Source organism: Mastigoproctus giganteus, chromosome 7, assembly GCF_048544385.1.
Source record: "Mastigoproctus giganteus isolate SK-2022 chromosome 7, ASM4854438v1, whole genome shotgun sequence".
NCBI lineage: Eukaryota > Metazoa > Arthropoda > Arachnida > Uropygi > Thelyphonidae > Mastigoproctus > Mastigoproctus giganteus.
The window spans coordinates 234241017-234265856 of record NC_143581.1 but is presented as its reverse complement, the minus strand read 5'-3'; the positions used below and the strand labels follow the sequence as shown (position 1 = coordinate 234265856).

The 24840-nt window shown below is 36.7% G+C and overlaps 1 protein-coding gene across 3 annotated transcripts in view; it reads right to left on the bottom strand.

The window, feature by feature from the left end:
- Positions 1–24840, bottom strand: part of Prp5 (pre-mRNA processing factor 5) — a 405747-nt gene that overhangs the window by 193404 nt on the left and 187503 nt on the right. For all 3 annotated transcript variants that reach the window (XM_090378220.1, XM_090378221.1, XM_090378222.1), the window contains 2 exons: positions 12602–12802; positions 5486–5568 (listed from right to left, as the gene is read on the bottom strand). In XM_090378220.1, coding sequence (XP_090234346.1) covers positions 5486–5568; positions 12602–12802 — 284 coding nt within the window. The remainder of the gene's footprint in view (positions 1–5485; positions 5569–12601; positions 12803–24840) is intronic.

Here is a 24840-nt window from a genome sequence, read left to right as displayed (position 1 = left end):
TGGCTCAGCATTTGCCCTAAATATTTAAATTTTGCTACTTGTTCAATATTATTGTTTTCTATTTTTATGTTCATAGATTTGGGGTCCTTTGAGAATGTCATGCACTTCGTTTTTTTTCATATTAACTTTCATATCATAAGCCTTGGCTATGTGGTTGATCATATTAACATCTCGATCTGGTCACTCCTGGTTGCTACAATTGCTTGATCATCCGCAAATTTTATTGTTTTTATTTGTATGTCATTTATGGTCACTCCTAAATTGCTGTTTTCAAGGGCTTCTGCCATCATTTCCTCCACATAGATGTTAAATAGGCCTGGTGAAAGTAGGCAGCCTTGTCGAACTCCTTTTTCAATTTTTGTTGGGTCTTTTTCCAAGTTGTCAATATATACTATGGCTTTCTGGTCTTTGTACGTTTTTATTAAATTTAGTATGTTTTCTTCTATTCCTATTTTTTCCAGGATTGAGAAGAGTTTTGGCCACTGTATTCTATCAAAGGCTTTCTCATAATCAGTGAAGCAAATGTAAAGGTTTTTTCTTTCCTAGATCAATAAATCTCTCTCCCATGAGCCTTAGGGCTGCGATGGCATCTCTTGTGCCCCTATCTTTCCTGAAACCAAATTGGTCGGGTGGTAAATATCTGTTGATGTTGTCATTGATTCTCTGTTTTATTATTTTTAGTAAGATTTTGCATACAGGTGGGATAAGGCTGACAGACTGGTGTTGGCTGCATTCCTTGGTATGTGCTTTTTGGGGAATGGGATCATGCCTGCTGTGTAATGATCTTCAGGCCATGAACCTTCTTTGTACATCTGGTTTGTTAAGGTGAAAATAAGTTCACATAGCTAATTAACTCCCTCTTTAATGAGCTCAATGGGCAAGCAGTTAATTCCTTCTGATATTCCATTAGGCACTGCTTTTAGTGCCATTTCAAATTCTTCATTGGTTATTGGTAGGTTTTCCGTGTTGTCTTCTGAGCCACTCCTTTTGATTTCTGTTTCTTGTGGGCGGTCTTTTTGGTAGAGTTCAGTGATGTATTCTTTCCATCTTGTTTTTATTTCTTCAGGTTCTGTCAAAAGTTGCCCATGTTTGTTGTTTATAGTGCTGGATCTTATTCCCTTCTTCCTTGTGAAGTGTCTAATTTCATTGAAAGCTAGATCTGATCTGCTTTTTTTATCTAGATCTTCAGCGATCTACACCTCTTGCTCCACCACATTTCCCTAGCTTGCCTACACTCTCTTTAAAGTTCATTACTTAGTTACTTATACTTTGCTACACCTTCATCAGTGTTGATGTTTTTCCATTTCTATTTTTCTTCTACCTTTGCCGAAATTTCTTGTGAGATACACGGTTTCCTCACTTCTGTTCTTTTGAAGCCTACAATTTCTGTTGTTGCTCTGGTGATGGTTTCTTCCATTTTTCTTCTATTGTTTTGTTTTTGTTAAAGTTTTTTTGTACCGCTTCGCCTATTGTGTATCTGAATTTTTGCTTTGATTCTTCTTGTCTTAACTATAAATTCCACTTTTTTCTGTTGCTCATTTTCTTTAGTGTTTTAAATTTTAGTCTGCACTTTAACATTACTAGATTGTGATCACTATCTGCATCTACAGCTAGGTGAGCTATGGACTTTCTAACTTGATTTCAATATTTTCTTTTACTAGGATATAATCTAGCTGATATCCGTTTGAGTCTCCTGGGCTCTTCCATATATACCTTCTTCTTTTGGGAACTTTGTACCATGTATTTATGATAATAAGTTTCTCTTGTCTGCAGAATTCTACAAGGCACCATCCTCATTCATTTTGGTTTCCCAGTCCATAATTTCCCGTGTTCTTGTCTTCTCTTTCTTCTCCTACCACCGCATTCCAATTTCTCATGATTATCACACTAAGGTTTGATGGTATGTCCCTAAGTATTTCTTCCAGCTGTTCATAAGTTCTTCTACTTCCTGGTCATCGTGGTTTGATGTTGGCATATAAACCTGGACAATCAGCATGTCTGTTGGTACTGTTGCTATTCTTGCTGTTATTATTCTTGTTCCTATGACTCGTATGTCGGTTCATTTCTTTTACGATTTTTCTTTCCATAATTAGTGTTACGCCTCCCTGTCCATTTGTGGCGCCAGAGTGAATTACTCTGAATTCCTCATTCCAGAAGTCTCCTTCTTCATTCTATCTAACTTTTTTTATTCCTAAAAATTATATGTTGATATTTATTTATTTTATTTTATTTTAATAATGATATATCTAAAGAAGGGTAGATATATCATTATTTTTGGACATAATCATGTAGTGTAGTGCTAATTCAAATTATCACATTAAACTCCTGGCTGGTAAAGGAAACATCCGTAGTTTTATTTAAACGTTTAAATAAGTTCTTTTTTTTAAACCCTTTGTAACAGGTGTTGACACTCTCAATTATTGGTATCGCTAGTCAATAAAAATTACTTCATAACTTAACATAAACTGCTTAACATTACAGCTGCATACTTGTCATGAAGTGCCTGCATGAACTGGTGACCAAGTTTATTAGCATTACTTTAGAACAGCTGTGAGTGAAAAGAGAAAATGCTGACTATGTGGGTACAGCTGTAAAAATATACATTTGAGGCAGAGAGTTTGGTAAAGTTCAAAGTAGAATTGGATAGCCTCTTTCTGGTAAAAGTACAAATGATAGAATTTCCCCCTTTTTTTTCTTTGTATGATGACACTCTTCATTGCTCCTGCTCATCCACAAGGCTGTGCAGCACAAATTTTGCAGACCTTCTTTTTCCTAAATTTTCATGCAGAATTTGGTTAATTGCCTCCTTATTCATATATAACTCATCAGCCATCATTGTGAGAGCCATCTTTTACCATAATTTCCTGAGCAGCTTTTGCAACTGTCTTCATTTCAGTTGATAGATGCTCATTTCTTGGATCATTGCAAATATCTACACATCCATCTTTGAGCCACTTATACCATTCACACGCTGGTGTGACAATGTTTCGTCACCAAAAATATTTTTTAATATTTCATACGTAACTGCTGCAGATTTTCTGTTTTAAGCAAAATTTGATATTCGTTTGTTGTGCCATTGCAAAATTGTTACAAGGGAACATTACTTCTACTAACAAAACTGGTTGTTACTTACAACCTGTCAACCTATTGAACAATCTCTGTATACCATCTGTTGGAGGAAGTTTGAACTACAACATAGCACTTCCACCATTTTCAAAGTTGTTGAAAATGACTGAAACATTACCAGTCTAGGAACTTTTTTGCCACACTTTGCAAATACCGTAATCACTTTTCAGGTTGAATTATCATTAAAAGTATTAGTAAAAAAATTTACTAATAATTCTTACTCATACTTTTTACACATTTACTAACAGTTTTACTTATACTACAATTAGTAGTACGAGTAAAAACTTAGTATAGTAAAAGTATTAAAAGTATGAGTTCCCTCACGATATGGGCATTGGGTTTTTTGATTAACAGTACTGAAGGAATGGAATCAAGGATATGATGATAAAATTTACTGATGTCACAAGGGTCAGGATGATAAAAATCAAGCTGACTTCCTTCAGAATGAGTTGGATAGGCTTCATGATTGGTTAGAGAAATGGCAATTATGTTTTAATTTTGCCAAAAGTATGGTTCTGCATTTGAGAAATTATTAAAGAATAACTTATATACTGTGTGAGGAGTACAGCCGAAGAGTGCAAATGAGAGATTGTTACAAAAGCGGGCAGCCTGGGTGGCACATGTGTTTTATCAATGATTTACCATACCTTTGCTTTTGGAGAGGAGACCAGTACCATTAAATGGTGGGTGGATGCATGCGTGTGTGAGCGAGTGAGTCAGTCAGTCAGTGTGTCCAAAGGCAGGCAACTAATCTGGTGAGAACAGCAGCAAAGGGATGTCCATATAAGGAGGGACTATGAACATGAGTTAAAGAGCTTGGGAAGTAAGCATCTGCAGGGAGGTACTGATTAAGGTAGGGATTTTCTCCTACATCCCCAGTGTAGGCACTGGAGATGGGAGAGAAGGGAAACTGAATGACACAGGGATTTTTGGATTGGGACACCAAAAGTGTACCTGAGGAAGTATATATTTAATCAGATATGTCAACATGAAGAAGCTGGATGATGTGTACCTGCCAGCAGTGGGAAGAATATCATTCAAGGGACGAAGGCTGCATAGACATTTTTTTTTATTTTACTGATGAATCAAAATTCTAGCTTCCCTGCATCCTTTGGCCTTTACTAATATTAACACTAATAACTTTTTCTTTGTACACTTCCCTTCCCATATCAGTACAGTTTACAAAGTGATGGAGTGGCCTGCAAACTGTTTTGAGTTTCAGCCCTCTTTTTTTCTGATCATATCTACAGAGGTTCTCCTAAGTAAGCTCCCATCTCATTGTCTATTTTCTGTTTTTTGCAATTATGTGGCACATTTCCTCCTGCCACTCTCTGAATGTAACAGCTCTATATACCAATTTTTTTATTAATGCGAGAAACCTCAATTCTCTTGCAAGGTACCACATTAGATACTCCTTTTGATAGCTGTACCTACTGTACAGGTGACTTTCTTCAACTTCCTTGGATGTATCCACAAAGAAGACCCTACCATGTTGCTGAGTAAGTATGACCTGCACATTGTGATTTGTTGTTTATCTTTAACTGCACAAACAACCAAATTTATTAGATATTCCTCAATCAGCAGTTTATATGCAATTTCTCCAGACTTTTTCAGGTGGGATCAATAGCCCTTTAAAATTTATTGTATTAAAATTGGGATACTCCCCTCCTTTTATTTATTACCACCTTCCCTTCCAGATGAATGAATGAATGAACATTTAAAAAAAAAAAAAAAAAAAAAAAAATTATCTTCTTGGAATAACCTCATAGCATTTAAATAAATATATTATATTTAAGTTTTTTTCAGCATCTATATTAGATCTACTCTCTTTGGCTACTGACATATATCTAAAACTATTAATCCTTTACCAATCCAAAATCTGTCCTACTGCAAACTATTACAACTAGCTGTGATAACCTTCCTAAAAATCACACTTCCCATATACACCAATAACTTGCTCCCAGTCCTACAATAAAGACAGATCAGTTTGCCATTTCTATATAACACAATACAGACAGGTCTGCATGCCATTTCTACAGTTATTTTCACACACTTCTTTTTAAAAATAACTACTGTCAATATATGTGATATTTTATTTATAGTATGCTAATGGTATGATGACCAGGGGAAAAAAATTAATTAATAAGAAATATTAATATATTGGTGTGCTTCAACACTTAAATTTATATTTGAATACCCACCTTGCATTATGAAACAAAACTTGCTTGTTACAATGGGATAATATTCCAAAGCAAATGATAAACCACACCGTTAAAGTATTCTAATAATAAAGAGTTGAAAGTATGTACATAAAATTAAAAAGCAGCATGAAATTGTGACATACACAAAGGAAGCTTACCTGTGGTTCAAAACCCATATCAAACATACGGTCAGCTTCATCTAGCACTACATATGTACAGCGTCTCAAATTTGTGACTCGACCTAAAGGAGAATTAAAAAATTATTATTGCGTGTTTTTTTATTTTATAATTTTTATTTAATAAGTAGTTTTTAGAGTCTCTCTCTCTCTCTCTCTCTCTCTCTCTCTCTCTCTGAATAGCCTATTTAAAAAAAAATCACTACTGTCAAGAGTAAAAGTAATGACTTTTGCTTTCGTAAGGGTAACTACAATGGTCTCAGGCAGTTTTTAAATTCTATACAGAGGCCAATTGATGATGTTAACAACATCAAAAAATACAGTTCAAGGCTTAGACCTATATGGAGGTCAAATGAACTACTCAGATATATTAGCATTAGCAAAGGCACATGATGCAAGAAAGCAAGCATATATAACGTCAGCAAAAAAAAAAAAAAAACATCCCCTTTTCATTTCACTCGTCCACCCCGCTCCAAATGTTTGTCTAGTACTGCCTTGAATTTGTTTAAGCTATCAACTTCTGCAACAACAGATGGAAGTTTGTTCCAGCAATCAACCACCAGCTGGCTAAAGGCAAAATATGGAAAAGAAGAAAAGTGCATGGGATGCATATAAATTATTGGATATTGGGTAATATAGAAGCCTATACAGATTTGTCTGTAATCAACTCACAAAGGAGGTTAGGTAAAGCAGATTATGATAATTCTCTGAGAAGGAATGCAAAGAAAAGCAGCAAAGGTGTCTATGCTTATGTTAACATTAGAAGTAAGGGATTGAATCACATTGGGCCAATTGATGTCAATGGGTTAACTGTTGATGACCCTGCTTAGGTTGCTGACAAATTGAATAGGTATTTTACATCTACATTCACACACAAAGAATTGTTCAGAGGAGAAAATGCCAGAAGCTTATCAAAATCTAATGTAGAGCTAAACATAAAAAATGCACATGGAGTCGATGGAATCTATCCAATTATATTAAAGTAGGCAAGCAAACTCTTAGCCATCATTATGAGAGCATCTTTTGATTCAGGGGAGATCCCTATGGGCTGAAGATGTGATCCCCTTCATGAATGTATCCCCAATTCATAAAGGGAGAACAAAAGGTGACATGACTAATTACAGACCTGTTAGTTTAACATCTCTTCCAGGGAAAATAATGGGGCCACTGGTTAAACAAGAAAGGCAGGACCATCTGGACAGTAACGCAATTACCATATTTACCCATGTATAATACGCACCTTTTTTCGAAAAATTTGGGGTCTAAAAACTGGGTGCGTCTTATACAGTGGTTGTAGATTTTTTTACTTGCATTTCCCGCTTTTTCGCGATTGTTGTCGTTGTCCTCATTGTTTCGCACTTGTTCTGCAAAAAATGGCTCAGAAACGTTTTGCCATGTTCTGCAAAAAATGGCTCAGAAAAGATTTTCGTACAGTGCTGAATTCAAGTAATTAGAAGTTGTATGAATTTTATGATGAATAAAACTTGAGTTCAATAACTTTATGTAATACATTTTTTTTTTTTCAAATTTCGGGCCCCAAAATTAAGGTGCGTCTTATACATGGGAGCATTTTATACATGGAGAAATATGGTATATTGCAGTCAGGACATCGATTTTAGCATTAGCAGAAGCATATGATGTAAGAAAGCAAGCTTATAGAGCATCAGCCAAAATATAAAAACTTTCCATTTCTCCCATCCATTTGCTCCAAATGTTTGTCTAGTTCTGCCTTGAATCTGTTTCAGCTGGAACAGGACCAGGTATGTCTGCCAGGGGAAAAGGTTGATGACGTTGTAGGACAGATATCATCCTTAAGGGCACAAAGGGTAATATTGTTGTACACATTGGCACTAATGATATTAAAAGTAGGAGACCAGCGGAATTACTTAACAAGTACAAGACAATGCTGAAAAAAAGCCGTGAGTTGGGGTTGAATTTGAAAGTGTCTGCAATTCTGCCCAGACACGATAGGAGGGAGTATAAGATGAGAGCCTTGTCAATCAATTCTGCCCTGGAGAGAGTGTGCAAGGCTCAAGGGGTAGAATTTTAATCAGCCAGGTCTGTGCTTGTTAACAGGAGAGACTGTTTCTACAGGAATGGGATATACTTAAATAGAAAGGGTGCAAGAATATTTGCTGATGATATCGAGGCAGAGCTGGGTGAGTCGGAAAACTGCTAGCTTGCTCGGGGGGGGGATACATGGACTAATAGATTAACAGTACCCGCTGGCAGAGGAAAAAGTGATCCTTGCACTACTTCTATTGAAATGCAATTGAGCAGCAGCCTGGAAACCAAGGCAATAGGAATTTCCAGGACTACTGGGAGTCATAGTGGAACAAGTAAATACATGGGCTATGTTAGGGTAACTAAGAGTAGAAACAGGTGCATGTATACTTGCATGTACACCAATGCTAGGAGTATAGTTAATAAATTCGATGAGCTTGAAGTGCTAGTCAAGGTATCAGAGACATGGTGTCACAGAGACATAAGCAGTGCAGAACTGGAATTTCGGGAGTACAATGTGTACAGAAAGGATAGACAGGACAGGAAGGGAAGAGGAGTTATGCTGTTAGTTAAGAAACACATAAAATCTAAGGAAGTGCATCCAATTGATGTGGGTGGACAAGGCAATGTTTGGTGTGAAACAAGCACCAGGAAAAAAAAATGAGAGTAAGTGTGTGAAATAGGCCTAATGAATCTGATGAGTATTACGAGCAATTGTGCAGAGAAATAGAGTGGGCCAGTAAATTAGAATGTCTTATAATGGGGGATTTTAATTTCCTGGATATTGACTGGAATTTGTGGGTCGGTCACTCACACACTAGAAAGGCTTTTGGGGATTTATTGGATGATTGTTTCCTACAGCACCATGTTCGGGAGGCAACTAGAGGGAGTAATACTCTTGATCTGATTATCAGTAGTGATTCTTCATGCATCAAGAATCTGCAGATAAAGGAACCACTAGGTGGCAGTGACCGCAGTGTGCTGAAGTGGGATTTATTCAAAGAGGCAACTACCATCAAGGGTAAAGGGAAGGGTTTTTGCTTTCGTAAAGGTGATTATGGTGATCTGAGACAGTATTTAAATTCTATACTGTGGAACCAACTGACGATGTTACCAACAGCAAATTCAAAATGGGAAGCATTCATAGAATTAATCTTGGAAGCTAACAGGCTTTTCACACTAACAATGAATTTTTTTGTTGAAGATTTAGGCCTAAATGGATGTCAGATGAAATAACTAGACATGTGACAGAGAATAAAAATGCATGGGATACATATAAATTAACATATGACACAGAAGCCGATGATAGATATAAGCCGGTCTTTAACCAAGTTACAAAGGAGGTTAGGCATGCAAAAGCAGATTACGAGAAATCTTTTGCAAAGGATGAAAATAAAAACAGCAAAGAGTTCTTTACTTATGTAAACTCTAGAAGGAAGGGGATGAATCATAATGGTCCACTTGATATCGAGGGTTCAACTGATGATGATCCTACTCAGGGAGCAAACAAACTAAATGAATATTTAGAATCAACATTCACACATAAGGAGTTATTCAGAGAGGGGAATGGCAGAGATGTATCAACTCTGGCAATAAGCTAGATAATCTTGTAATAACTGAGAGTAAAGCGGAGGAGAAATTGTTGAAGATGAACACAAGAAAAGCATTTGGGGGATGGAATCTATCCAGTTATATGGAGTGGGCAAAGGAAGTAAGCAAACTCTTAGCCATAATTATGAGAGCTTCCCTGGACTCAGGGGTTGTACCCATGAACTGGAGATGTGCAAATGTGACCCCAATCCACAAAGGAGGATCAAATGGAGACACAGACCTGTGTCTCCCTTTGATACAGACCTGTCAGTTTAACTTCTGTTATAGGAAAATTAATGGAGGCGCTGGTTAAAGAAGTATTGCAGGATCATCTAGACAAGACTTCAAGTCTTGTCTTGTCTTCTAAGTCTTGTCTGACTAATTTGATTGGATACTATGATGTTACAAAGGAACTGGATGCAAAGAATAACTTTGATATCATATATTTAGATCATAGAAAAGCCTTTAATACTGTTGCACATGGAAGACTGCTGCACAAATTGGAGCAGTGTAGCATTGGAGGCAAATTTCTGCTAATGATAAAGGGAATGTTGAGTGGGAGAAGACAGAGAGTGGTAATCAATGGACACTGCACTTCGTGGACTAATGTTCTTAGAGGAGTCCCTCAGGGTTCAGTGTTGGGTCCATTGTTGTTTTCTGTATTTATAAATGATACTGATGATGGTATATCAGGCTTAATGTCCAAGTTTTCAGACGATATGAAGGTTGGCAGGGTTGTTAATGATACTAATGACAGTACACTGCTGCAACAGGATCTAGAAAAGTTGAGCAGATGGGCTGAGAGGTGACAAATGAAGTTTAACATTGACAAATGTAAAGAACTACATATGGGAAGCAGTAATCCCAGAGTAATGTACCAACTCTGTGTTACCACACTGATAGTGGTAGAGAATGAAAAGAACCTGGGGATAATTGTGCAGGCAGATATGAAGTTTTCTGAGCAATGCAGACGGTCTGCAAGAGTAGCTCATGGTGTCTTGTCAATGATATACAGGAAGTTTTCTAGCAGTAATAAGGTGGTGTTATCCACTTCTTTAAGGCAATGGTCAGGCCACACCTTGAGTACTGTATACAGGTCTCCAGGTCTAATTTTAAGAAGGATGTAGAGCTGTTGGAACGAGTACAGAGAAGGGCAACAAGATTAGTGAATGGAAGGTTGCTCTTATGAAGAAAGGCTTAAGTTTTGCAAATTACAGTGTCTGGAGACGAGGCACCTGCAAGGTGATCTGATTGAGGTGTATAAACCCTTGAATGGTTTGAGCATGCTCAATGCTGATGGGATTCTTCCTTTTTCTCAGAATAATCACCTGAGAGGGCATAAATTCAAATTGAGGAAAGATGGTTGTAGGATAGATGTGGGGAAGTTTGCCTTTAGGCAGTGGATGGTTGATTGGTGGAACAAATTTCCATCTGTCATTGTAGAAGTTGATAGCTTAAATAGATTCAAGGCAGAACTTGACAAACATTTGGAGCGAGTGGATGGGTGAAATAAGGGGTTTTTTCTGGCTGATGCTATATAAGCTTGCTTTCTTGCATGTGCTTTTTCTAATGCTATCAACTTGTACAATGAAAGATGGAAGTTTGTTCCAACAATCAACCACCTGGTGGCTAATGGCAAATTTCTACACATCTATTCTACAACTGTCTTTCCTCAATTTGAATTTATGCCTTCTCAGGTGATTAATCTGGGCAGAAGGAAGGATCCCATCAGCAGTGGGCATGTTCAAACCATTTAAGGCTATAATTTGCAAAACGTAAGCCTTTCTTCGTAAGAGCAACCCTTTGTTCCATTCACAAATCTTGTTGCCCTTACCTGTACTCGTTCCAGCAGCTTCTTAAAATGATTTGTTAAGACGTAATCTTGTCTAACCAATCCGATAGGTTACTATGATGCAGTGACAAATAAACTAGATGCGAAAATTAATTTTTATATGATATACTTGCTTTTTGCCGACCGGACTAGCCGGGTGGGTAAAGTACCTGCCTGGCAACCCAAAGGTCGCAGGTTCGAAGCCCGCCTCGAGCTTGGATCAAAGTACTGCAAAAACCTTGGAAGGTGCATTATGGCCACAGATGCCGATGCGCCAACAACTACCAAAAAAAAAAAAAAAAACTTGCTTCTTGGAATGCTTTTGAAACTGTTACCCATAAAAGACTGTTGTACAAACTGGAGCAAAGTGGCATTAAGAGTAAGTTAGTGCTATGGATAACAGGATGGTAAAGTGGAAGAAGACAGAGTGGTTATCAATGGGCAATACTCTTTGTGGACTAATGTTATTAATGGAGTCCCGCAGGGTTCAGTGCTGGGCTTATTGTTGTTTTCAATACTTATTAATGATAATGATGAAGGTATATTGGGCTTCATGTCTAAGTTAGCATTAGTAGAGGCATATGATGCAAGAAAGCAAGCTTATGCAACATCAGCCAAAAAAAAAAAAAAAACACCCTTCCACTTCACCCCTCCGTTCGTTCAAAATACCTGTCCAGCTGAGCCTTAAATTTATTTAGGCTATCAACTTCCACAACAAGGGATGGAAGTCTGTTCCATCCAACCAACTACCCGCTGGCTAAAGGCAAAATTCCGCACATCTATCCTACATCTGTCTTACCTCAATTTGAATTTATGCCCTCTCAGGTGATTATTCTGAGCTAGAGGAAGAATCCCATCAGCATTGAGCATGCTCAAACCATTCAAGGCTTTATACACCTCTATCAGATCACCTCACCGGTGCCTAGTTTCCATCCACTGTAATTTGCAAAACTTAAGCCTTTCTTCGTAAGAGCAACCCTTCATTCCGTTCACTAACCGTGTTTCCCTTCTCTGTACTCGTTGCAGCAACTCTACATCCTTCTTGAAATGAGGCCTCCAGACCAGTATACAGCACTGAAGGTGCAGCCTGACCATTGCTTTATACAAGGGAATAATCACCTCCTTATCCCTGCTAGAAAAATTCCTGTATATCATTGACAAGACACCATGAGCAACTCTTGCAGCTCATCTGCACTGCTCAGAGAACTTCATATCTGCCTGCACAATTATCCCCAGGTCCTTTTCATTCCCTACCACTGTCTGTGTAGTACCACAGAGTTGATACGTTGCCCTGGGGTTGCTGTTTCCCATATGTAGTACTTTACATTTGTCAATGTTAAACGTAAGCCTTTCTTCGTAAGAGCAACCCTTTGTTGCTCTCAGCCCATCTGCTCAACCTTTCCAGATCCTGTTGCAGCAGCATAGCGTCAGTAGTTCCTTAACAACCCCGCCAACCTTTGTATCGTCTGCAAACTTGGACATTAAGCTTGATATACCATCATCAATATTATTCCAGGATAGATTATTCCAGTTATAACTTACAACATCTATTATATCTATAATATTATAATCATTATATTCAATCAGGGGAAAAATCTGAGCCACCCTTGCAGTTTGTGAAAAATCTCTAACACTAATTTCTATATAACTATACAACAAAAGTTTCATCTTACCACTGTTTGCTGCTAGCATGTCAATCATTCTCCCTGGAGTACATACAATGATTTCTGCACCCCTTTTTAATTCTGCTATCTGCTCTGATATACCGGTACCACCATAAACACACACTACTCTCAGTCCCAAAGCCTTCGTAAACTTTCTACATTCTTTGGTGATTTGCATAGCCAATTCTCGAGTAGGGGTCATAATAATACCTAAAATTAATAGGGAAATTTTGACTAATTTTAATATTATAATTGAACAAAAGTTTAGCAAAATCTTTCAACAGTTTTAACTTTTTCAAAATAAAAAAGTTAAAGAAACCATTTCATAATGATCAATTAAAAATATTCATATAAACACTTAAAGTGGATCAAGAATGACAGTCTAGACATAAACCTGGAATAATGCTTTGCCCTCATTTAAATATTACCATAAAACAACTGGTTTAAACCTATCCACGTAAATTAAATATTTAAACAGTACAGTTAAGAATAACTGATTTAGGAATATCTTTCAAGTAGTACTAGGTTCAATACTAATATTATTTAAACCACTAAGAAAGCCTCTAAAGTTCTAGAGTTATGTGCCCTTAGTACACAAATCTTTAAAATTTATAATCACAGCACAATTAACCTATTTATGAATGTATGTAAATTACCTTTTTTCCAAGAGCATTTCAAGACTAGTTCAAATAACATGTCTATTATTTATGAACTATCTAGTAATTATTTATGAAATTTGTCCATTACATGATGCCATCTCTTATCCATGTTTGCAAGTAATAAAAGACAGTTTTCATGAACAGCAACACAAAAAATCATGAAAAATTGGAGCTTTTGAAGAAATTACAACCAGTTAGTACAAATTTAGTGTATCCCTTGAATGGCATTTAATGCTGAATTGTGTGAAATATCAGCACATATAAAACTAAAACCTACCACAACATCACCATAATGCAAAACAAAAACAAATCAAAACAGACTGACCATTGAGCCCCATTTCATTTGAGGACAACAGGGCTACAAGGCCACCACTGTGCAAATAAGTTGAAGTGGCTCACTGATAATTTGTTTGTTGCATCAACCTGTTGATTTGGTTAATGTTACAAATGCAGAGAGGTAAATGAAGAGTAAGTAGTAAGCAAAGACAACTAAACTACACTGCACTATAATAACATGATTTAGAAATTTAATTAATGAATACCTGTAAATTACAAGAAATCCAAACTTTTCAGAACAGGTACCTTCATCCGTGGAATTGAGAATATATATGCAATGAAATTACATCTTAAGATTCCTGAAGTCTGGAATAAATATTATGCACATCATGATTAGCCTTAAAGCTTCTCTTTTGTTGGTTAATGTTGTAGGGGATGAAGTTGCTCTTGTGAACTGCTGTTTTAGGTTTAAAGGCTGGCTTGGAGGTTGGGCTATTTTCCATTATTCTGATGGCTATAATTTTGTTGCTTATTATCAGTTCTGGATAATTCTCTATTGAAGAGAGCATCCAGGACTGGATATAGTAACTACCTATATACTTGTGTTAACACTTTTTCCATAGTTTTCTTGTATGTGGAAAGCTTCAAGGAAATCTCTTCTGTTTTTTGTGGGCAGGTTGAAATGCTATATCACTTTGAGCTAGGTTTTGTGGGAAGAGGGTTTCATAGATTCCTTTTTTTTTTTTGAAAACCCCAAACACGAGAGGTATTAGAACCTTTAGTACTTAGTACCGTGCTTGGGTTGGAGGTTGAGAAGACAAAAGAAGATATCTGTTGACATTGGACTTGAACTTCTGTAGACTGCAATTTTCAGGAAATACGTATGAGGGAAGGTTGTTCCAGAAAATGGCAGTTGAATGAATAAACAAGGAAGATGAAAAGTTGGTTCTGTGAGTTTGAAGTTGGACAGTAAATGGATGTTTGCTGATGGCAGCACGTGTTCGGACTGTTCTGAAAGAGAGAGCAGGAATTATAGAAGCCAATTCAGAAGAACAGTGCCCATAGAAGTATCTGTAGAAGAGGCATGCAGCAGAAACAGTATGTCTATGAGACAGCAAGTGGAGAGACTCTGTTAGAGATGAATCATTAATTAACAACCTAACTGCCCTCTTCTGAATGGAATCAAGAAGCCTGAGGGAGGTTTTCGGAGCACCATCCCAGATGTGGGAACAATATTCCATGGCAGGACAGTTTGCGATTTATACAGAGTGAGCAGCTGTTTGGAACACTGAGAGCGAAAGAGAAAACCAAGTATTTTTGATGCAGAGGAAGCAATATTTGTAATGTGCTTGTGCCAAGAGAGATTAGAAGTCAGGGTAATCCCCAAAAGAGATATATCATTTTGCCTAGAAATCGGAGTGTCACTAAAGATAAGCACAAGAGCAGAAGAATCCTTTTTGCGAGATATAAGACAAGACTGAGTTTTAGAAGGGTTGAAATCAACTAAGTTGTCTTTGCCCCACTGGAGAATTACCTGAAGATCGGCATTTAAAGAATTGGTAGCAGATTTTCGAGAAGTTGAAGCTGCTTGAGCAAGACAAGGTTTTTCAAAATGGAAAGTGGAATGCAATGTGCTATCATCGGCAAAACTATGGATAGGATTGCCAGTCAATGGAAGAAGGTCATTAATATACAAGAGGAAAAGAGTAGGGGAAAGAACTGAACCTTGGGGGGACACCAGCATTAGTGGAGAAGTTAAAAGACAGAGAGCCATCTACCATCACCCTCAGTGAGCAATCAGAGATAAAACTGGATAACCAATTAGAAAAAACAGTTGGCAAACCATAAGATGGAAGCTTGTTTAGAAGACCTTTATGCCAAACATGATTGAAAGTCTTTGAGATGTCTAAAGCAACTGCTTGTGTTTCACTAAACGTTTCCGTTGGATTTGCCCATACGTGGGTAACATAAGCCAGAATATTACCAGTGGATCAACACTGACGGAATCCATATTGGCAATCGTTGATGATCAGACAGAAGGTTTTTAGAGTTTTCTCTAGAAACCTTCCGTCTGATCAACAGTAAGGTTTCTTTGCAGTTTCCTGAGCATTTGCCCTAAGTAATACTTTCCACACTGGCAGTCAAATTTTTAAATTACATCTCTCATTGGGGGGGGTCGGGTGAGGATTAGGATTTGTTTAAGAAACAAATCCTTTTGGAAGTACCCAGCAAAAATATTACATATAGGAGAACCATATATAATATTTATTTCAGACTGCAAACATCTTCAGATTTAATAACATCGCATATCTATTCCTATTATCTATTTTGTCTATTTTGGAATATCTATCGAATATCTATTTTGGACTAAAGATGAATATGGCTAAAACAAAAGTAATGATGAACAAGTATGCCACAGAAAGGGAAATAATGACTGAAGGAGCAGTAATTGAAAAGGTGGAGTCATATACTTATCTGGGACAAGTTATTAGCTGTAATAATGATAAATGGCTGGAAGTCAAGAGAAGAATAAATTTTGGATGGATAGCATTCAGGAAATATAGTCACATACTGAAGAGCAATATTCCAGTTTGTCTGAAACGTAAAAAAATGAACCAATGTATACTCCCCACCATGACGTATGGAAGTGAAACTTGGGCACTCACCAAAAGAATGGAAGAGAAGCTGAGAACAAACTACACAGCGAAGAATGGTCCGAATTATATTGGGAAGCAGATCAGACTGTTAGATAAGAAGAGAAACACATGGATTAGGCAGCAAACTCAAGTAAAGGACATTCTTATCAAAACTAAAGAACTAAAATTATGGTCTTGGGCAGGACACATAGCTCGAAGACATGATGACAGATGGACTAAGAAAATAACAGAATGGTACTCAAGAGGAGCTAGAAGAAAACCTGGAAGACAAAGACGGAGATGGATAGATGAAATTCATGAGTTTTCGGGTAGTAAATGGATGGCCAGTGCTCAAAACAGAAGGAACTGGAAAGTTGCTGGAGAGGCCTTCATCCTGCAGTGGATTGAAAATGGCTGATGATGATGATGATCTATTCCAATTTCCATAGATGAAGGAATGCAGTGTTCCAAAACATTTGGGTTTCTTATAATTTCCAGTTATTAATTATTTAAATTTCAAAATTATATTATTAAAACACAGTGCAGCATATATTTTAATCAGCTTTTTTTCTATGTCAAGACATTCCTTGATCAGATATTCATTTTGAATAAATAATTTATGATGATCAATTCAAATCTGAATGTGAAATTCAAGGCTGATCTATTTTTTTAGAAGCCAAACTGATTACTGCTGAGCAGATCTTGGAACCGAAGATATTTTTTCTATGACTTTACTCCTAATACATTCAATAACACTACCCATGACATCAACTTAAGTGATTTGTGAAAAAAATGGTACATGATAGAAAAATCGAATAACATTTCTAAAATCGGCATAAAAAACTGAGTTTATTGGACTTTTTTGTTTGTACAATCTGTTATATAAAGGTAGTAAATTCAATCTTATTGTATTTGTGATATACTGTCAGTGGAATTCTGCGTGTTTTTATGTTATTATGGTGAAATGTGTTTTCCTTCACTGAAATCTGTTCTTCTTTCCTATATCTAAACTTTGTAAACTTTTTACTCCGTATCTCACTTGCGCACGTTGTGTTATTTCCAATTTGTGCGGGCCGTGTGTTTTGTTGTTGACTGATGCTTATCTTTTTTTTACTGTTTTAAATTTTACTACCCAAAAAAATATCAGTGAACAGAAAGAGTGAATATGAGTGTAAAAGATAAGTTACGAATTATAGAAACATACGACAAATTAAACTTGAGCAACATGTCTCAAAGGGAAGCAGCAGTAAAATTAGGAGTGCTTCAGTTATCTTTATCAAAATTATTAAAATCATATCACACATTAAACACTAATGTGATTAGTGAAACCAGAAAAAGGAAGCATAAAGGGAAAATGTCAAACAGTAGATGAAGCTCTGTTCGTTTGGTTCAAACAGGCTAGCTAATTTAATGCACCAATCAATCATAAAACTAATGATTTTACTGAAAAACTACACAAAACGTTTAAGGCAATGGACGGAGGGTAGACAAGATGGAAGGAGAGGCATGATATTGTTTACAAAAAACTTCATGGGAAAAACAAGATTTTGATGGTTCTGTAGCCGACAACTGGTTGAAAACCTCTTGGCAAACTGTGTTAAGCAGTTATAATCCTGAAGACATTTTTAATACAGATGAAACAGGGTTGTACTACAGGGCTACCACTGACCATTGCATGAATTAAAAATTTCTCTGCCTCTGCAGGAAAGAAGATCAAAGACAGGATTACAGTTCTTTTAACATGCAACATAACAGGAACAATCAAGATGAAGCTGTTAGTTATAGTCAAGAGTAAATTGCCTAGATGTTTTAAAGGAGTAAAACAGCTGTCTGTTGAATATGCCAATGCTTGGATGACAGCTTCTTTATTGGAAGGTTATCTTCATAAATGGGATTTGCAATTGGATAAGAAAAACAGAAAAAAATTGCATTAGTTTTGGACAACTGCCATTCATCCAAAGTTGACTTTCAAAAACATTGAATTAGTTTTTCTACCTTTGAATACCACATCACTGATTCAACCTCTCGACCAGGGAATAATAAAAACCTTTAAGACCTTTTATAGATTGGATATGAAGCAAAGAATCATCCAATCTATAGATGACGGTTTGGGAACATCATCCGATATCACAAAGCAGATAACTGTTTCAGATGCACTTCATATGACAATCAGTCCTTGGAATGAAGTTTCCGAAACCTGCATTAGCAACTATTTCCAAAAATGTGAATTAATTATTCATGATGGTCAACTAGTCACAATACTGATCATGTTGAAAACCCTGGAGACAGGAGTTTAATGACTTACTGAGTGAACATAGGTGGTGATCTACAAATTACTACAGCTTTAACAGATAAAGAAACTGCCCAGTCTGTTACTGATAATTCGCCAAGGAGGAAAATGAAGATGAACCTGAATGAATTCCAGTTAAAGAACGGCAAACTTGCAAAGCTATAGCTGTCCTGAGGAGAGCGTTGGAAGAAACTGGTGTGAGTGATCATGAATATAGACTGTTATACAATATTGAAAAATCTATAAACAGGCTTTGTAGTGATAATTTAAGACAATTTAAAATAAGTGACTATTTCAAATTATAATCATATTACAAAGTGTTATGTTTAAGTAATATGTATATTAATAAGCCATGTATATAAGTATAAATTTATTTTTATTTTGTTAACCTGTGGATGATATTCTTTCAATTTTCACATATCATTTAATTGATAATAAAGTGTAAATTTGTGCTTTATATCTTTATTTTTTATAGCCTTGACTGTGTCTATCTTGCAACCAACCTTCAATTTGAATTTATGCCCCCCCCCCTCGTGTGTAAGTCTCAGCAAGAGGAAGAATGCCATCAACATTGCCATCATCTTAGCATTAGTTGAGGCATTCAATTTTCTATAGGCATCATCTGTGACTTACAAATCTTTTTCCTGGTTTGGGGATTGCTAGCATACAGAATTAGTGCCAGAAGATAAGGAATACATATTCAGTGAAGACTTAATTACATAAATTCTGCAGAAAGGATAATGATTTCTTGTTGAAACGTTGCAGAACTACATAATATATGATCTGTCAAGCCCTGTAGCATTGTTCCTTGATGTAGTTATGGCTTTCTACATGTAAGTAGTTGGTTATAAGGAGATGGGTGATTTTTTTTTGGTTTTTTTTTTTTTTTTTAGGAGCATTAGCAGCTAAGGCCATATTGCTCCGGGGATATGCGGTGGTCATTCCCTGACCTTTCCGCATCCACCGTATATTTGGTGGTCACGGGCTCGAACCCTGGTCTAATAAAGAAGCGTGTGCTACGCACTGCTGCTCCTGCCCATCTGGCTACGGATGTTGTTGTTTGTTTGTTATTTGGTTTTTAGGAGCATTAGCAACTAAGGCCATATTGCTCCGGGATATGCGGTGGTCATTTCGTGACCTTTCCGCATCCTTCGTATTTGGTGGTGACGGGCTCGAACCCCGGTCTAATCAAGAAGCGTGTGCTACGCACTGCTGCTCCTTCCCACCTGGCTACGGAGGCGCCCGGTTATAAGGAGAGGAAAGTGACACATAGCTTACATGTTCAGCTGAGATTTTTCAGCTACAGCATTTATCTTTTGATGATAGATTTTATGCAACGAAGCAGATAGTTGAGAGAGCACAGTTCCTAAGGCATTAGTAATCTCTGCAGAAGTAGAAAGCTCCTGTGAATTAAAGCTGAGAATAATGGAGGAAATTTGCCATTTAGTGTTTTATTTTTCCCAGATTATTCTTGCATCAGTATTCTTATTAATACACTGGCAAATCAAATAGAGGATGGGTTTTTTTTTTTTCTTTTTTAACTTTTTTTTCTGATGTGATGGGCTTTCACTCAGTCTCTTGTAATTAGTACGGTTGTTAATGGCAGGATGTTTGTACAATAAATTCCAGGTAGTTTTTCCCCTTATTTTGTATTGTTACAATCTTCATTCCACCAATGATCAACATGTCTATGGTTGCTTGCCTGAGATTGCAGAATGACAGTTGATGCCACTGCTAATAGGTTTTTTTTTTTTTTTTTTTTGGTAGTTGTTGGCGCATCGGCTTCTGTGGCCATAATGGACCTCCCAAGGTTTTTGTAGTACTTTGATCCAAGCCCGAGACGGGATTCGAACCAGCGACCTTTGGGTTTCCAGGCAGGCACTTTACCCACCCAGCTAGCCCGGTCGGCATGCTAATAGGAAAAGATCTGCTAATCTCATCAAAAGAAGCATGGGATGTGTATTTTTCCCAGTCCACCTGAGAAAATTTTCATTTCATTAGGATTTCTGAGGCTATGGAATGTGACGTTTGAATTCTGCACGTGTATTGGTAGATAGAATTACCATTAGTAGCGGCATATGATGCAAGAAAGCAAGCTTATATATACAGCAGAAGCTTTAAAAAAAACCAAAAATTTCCCATTTTCCCTATCCATTCACCCCAAATATTTGTCCACTTCTTCCTTGAATCTATTTAAGCTATCAAATTCCACAACAACAAATTTCCACACATCTATTCTGCAACCTGTCTTTCCTCAGTTTGAATTTCTGCCCCCTCAAGTGTGTAATCTGAGCAAGAGAAAGAAACCATTAGCATTGAGCTTAGTCAAACCATTCAAAGCCTTGTACAACTCAATCAGACAACCCTGCATGTGTCTAGTCTCCAGATGCTGGAATTTGCAGAACTTAAGCCTTTCATGGTAAGAGAACCATCTTGTTTCCCTCACCAATCTCGTTGCCCTTCTCTGTACTCATTCATTCAGGAAGCTCTATATCCTTCCTAAAATGAGGGTTCTAGACCTGTATGCAGTAATCAAAGTGTGACCAGAAAATTGCCTCACACAAAGGGATAATCACCTCCTTATCCCTGATAGCAAAATTCCTGTATGTCATTGACATGATCCCATGAGCTGCTTTGGCAGCGTCTACACTGCTTTGAAAACTTCATATCTGACTGCATAATTACCCAAAGATTTTTTTCATTCTCAACCATCCTGAGTGTAGTGCTGCACAACTGGTACGTTACTCAATGTTAAACTTCAGTTGCCACTTCTCAGTACATCTCCTAATTTTCTAGAACCTGTTGCCGTAGCATACTGTCATTAACAACCCTACCAACTTTGTATCATCTGAAAACTTGGATGTTAAGCCTGATATACAAATATAAAATAAATCTTTATTGTGTAGTACAAAATTACAACACAATATCCCATCACGGCGACGAGCGCCAGGGGTTTACATGTGGCAGTTTGAAAAAACAGAATAAAAAACAGGACGCAAGTACAATATCAGGATACGAAATACAGCATACAAATAAAAAAGGATACAAATACAGCAAACAAATACAAAACTGAATACAAATACAGAAAAAACCTTAGCAATAATTCAGTACGGCTTCAGTGATGACAGATTTGAAATGGGGATGGGAAAACAGGAGCATCATCATCCTCTTTTCGTAGATTAGTGATCGAAGGCTTTGATAAAGTTGTATCTGTCCATCTTTTACCTATTAGGCTGTGAAAGCGGCATCCACACAGTTCAGGGCGACAAGCATCTGCTTGGGGAGGAATCTGTTGGTGAGTGCAAGTCTATTGTGGTAAGTCACAAGTGCAGGTGACAACCTTAGGCTTGGCTGTGGGATCCTCCAAGAGCAGGAATTATAGAAAACAATAATAGACCCAACGTTGAACCCTGGTGGGCTCCACTAATAACATTAGTCTATGAAGAGCAGTGTCCATTGATTACAACTCTGTCTTTTCCCACTCAATCATCCCTTTATCCATAGCAGAAACTTGTTCTTAATGCCACACTGCTCCAATTTGTACAGCAGTCTCATGTGCAACAATATTAAAAGCTTTCCTGAAATAATTATTATTATTAGCCATATGGTGCAAGGGAGTCCAAGGCTTATGCTGCACCAGCCAAAAAAAAAATTGTGTTATCCTGAGAGAGAGAGAGAGAGAGAGAGAGAGAGAGAGAGAGATGAAGGGAATCACCAAGAGAGGAATGATGATATCCAGCTCAGGACCCTGGGTGTGCCAAGCCCATACTCACCAGATGTGAGCCAAGTATATGATGTCAAAATTATTATTTTTTGCATCCAGTTCCTTTGTGACCAAGTCATAGCATCCAATCAAATATTTCATTTGAGTGGATAACATTTCCCCTTAACAAACCCATGTTGTATCTGAACTATAACTGCAGTCTTGTCAAGGTTCTCCTGCAATGTGTCTTGGACCAGTGACTCCATTATTTTCCTGAGAACAGAAGTTAAACTAACAGATCTGTAATTACTCATGTCACGCTTTGATCTCCATTTGTGAATTGGGAATACATTTCACATCTCCAGTCCATGAGGACCACCCCTGAGTCCAAGGATGCTCTCATAATCATGGCTAAGGGTTTGCTTACTTCCTTTGATACCTCCTTTAATATAAATGGATAGATTCCATCCACAATAGAAAGGTGCCTTTCTTATGTTTAACTTCAATACTTTCTCCTCCAATTTGCTCTCAGTTATTACAAAATCATTTAGCTCCTTGTTAGAATTTGATAAGCTTCTGGCCTCCATTTCCCTACAGAATTCCTCATGTATAAATGTAAATGCAAAATACTCAATCAGTTTATCAGCTAGGGAGGATCATCAACAGTTGAACCACTGATATCAACTGGACCAACTTGATTCATTCCCTTCCTTCTAGAGTTTACATAAATAAAGGCTTTGCTGTTTTTCTTTGCATCCTTTGCCAAATATTTCTTGTAATCTGCATTTGCTTGCCAAACATCCTTTTTGACTTGATTACAGACTAGCTTATATTTACCATAGATTTTTGTGTTGACTGATAATTTATATTGATCCCATACATTTTTCTTCTCTGCCACAAGTTTTGTTAATTCATCTGACATCCATTTAGGACTAAACCCTGAACAGCATTTCTTAGATGGTATGAAAAACCTAGTAGCTCCCAGGATTAATAAGTAAAAGGCTTTTGCTGTACCAGCCAAAAAAAAAAAAAAAAAAAAAAATTTTTTTTTTTTAGTTACTGAGAGAGCAAATCAGAAATAGAAGGGAATCACCAAGAAGATAAAAATGATGATATCCAGGGTCCTTAGCTGGATATCATCATTTTTCTCTTCTTGGTGATTTCCTTCTAATTCCTTGAATGCTTTCCATTTAGAATTTGCTGCAGGTAACATCATCAGTTGGTCCCACTTTTTTTTGTCAAAAAATATGTGCCCATACTCATTCTTTGCTATCAGGAAACTTTGAAAATTAAAAGGATATGAAAAGTATTCTAACATTTTTTTTTCCTGATATTATTACTTTAGTAGTAATGTTTTTGGAATAAGAACAACAAATTAAGTATACAAACACACTGTTTATTAAGCACAAAAAAAAATAAGTAAAATAAATAAAATAAGTAAAAATAATTTCATAATAAAGATTTTGAAGAATATTCCAATTTTTTATTAAGTTCTCATCCTGACTTCTTTTCTTACTGTTTGTGTCTGTTGCTGAATGACGTTTCCGAAGCAGCCGCGAATCGACATATTTTGCTGAATCAAAGTGTTAGAAGTAGGCCTATAATTTTAAGAGATAGTAGTGAAGAAATTGTTTTTGTCATCAACGAAGCTCTGGTTTGGCTGACGATCAGATTCATTTGTGAAAATCCTTGTTCACTTTTACTAGATGAAATTGATATAATACTCAGAGTTCATCAAATGCTCTCAATTCTTCCGAAACCTTAACATTCTTCCGAAATCGACGAATTGTTGCATCTCTTTCATTTACGTGACAAATTGTTGCATCTCTTTCATTTAAGTGTAACATAATTGGCAACTTTCTAACTACATTTTGACCAAATAACAATATTTCATGTTTAGAAGAATTTTACTTTCATTGTCCTCATTTTTCTTCTCTCGTCATTAATATTGTCACTATTTCTTTGAACTAGTTGTTAAATTTGAATTTTCCATTTTTTTTATTTTTTGAAACTGTCCAAAATGTCAGTGTCATTCGGATATTCAGGTACTGTAACCATCTAAACAGAGATAGACAAAATTTACGGAAAAATGTGGATAATGCGCTTCTTCAACACAGCAGATGATTATTTACAGTATTTAGAGTTGATTCACAGTGGTGTCCAACCTATGGCCCATTCAGAAAATTAACTAAAAGACCATTTTAAATTTTGTTAATTATCTAAAATAATTCTCATTAAATGCTTTGTTAAGTAAACATAATTGTGTATTGTACTTTATAAAATTTTCGAATATTTTCAATTTTACTTTTACATGTAACAAGATATAGAAAAAGGAACACACTTAATTTTTCTCAAATCACTCAGTGCAGCCCATGAAACAAATCTAACTTTCAATTTTTTTTAATATGGCCCCTCTATGGGAAAAGGTTGGACACCACTGCAGTAGAAGGTTGACCAAAGCTCATTATCAGCATTGGGAATACCCCGTGATCTCCTCACTGTTGACCAGCAAGACTTCTCCGTATGTGGGACAGATGGTCGGATAGGTTTTACAAGATCCACTAAGTTGCAGAGTGGTAATCCCTTTAGCTCTGTTAATTCATGCAGCAGCACTAATTAAGGATCTGGGTATATTCTTACCACGTGTACCCCATATCCAAAAATTGCATTACTTCATACGGCAT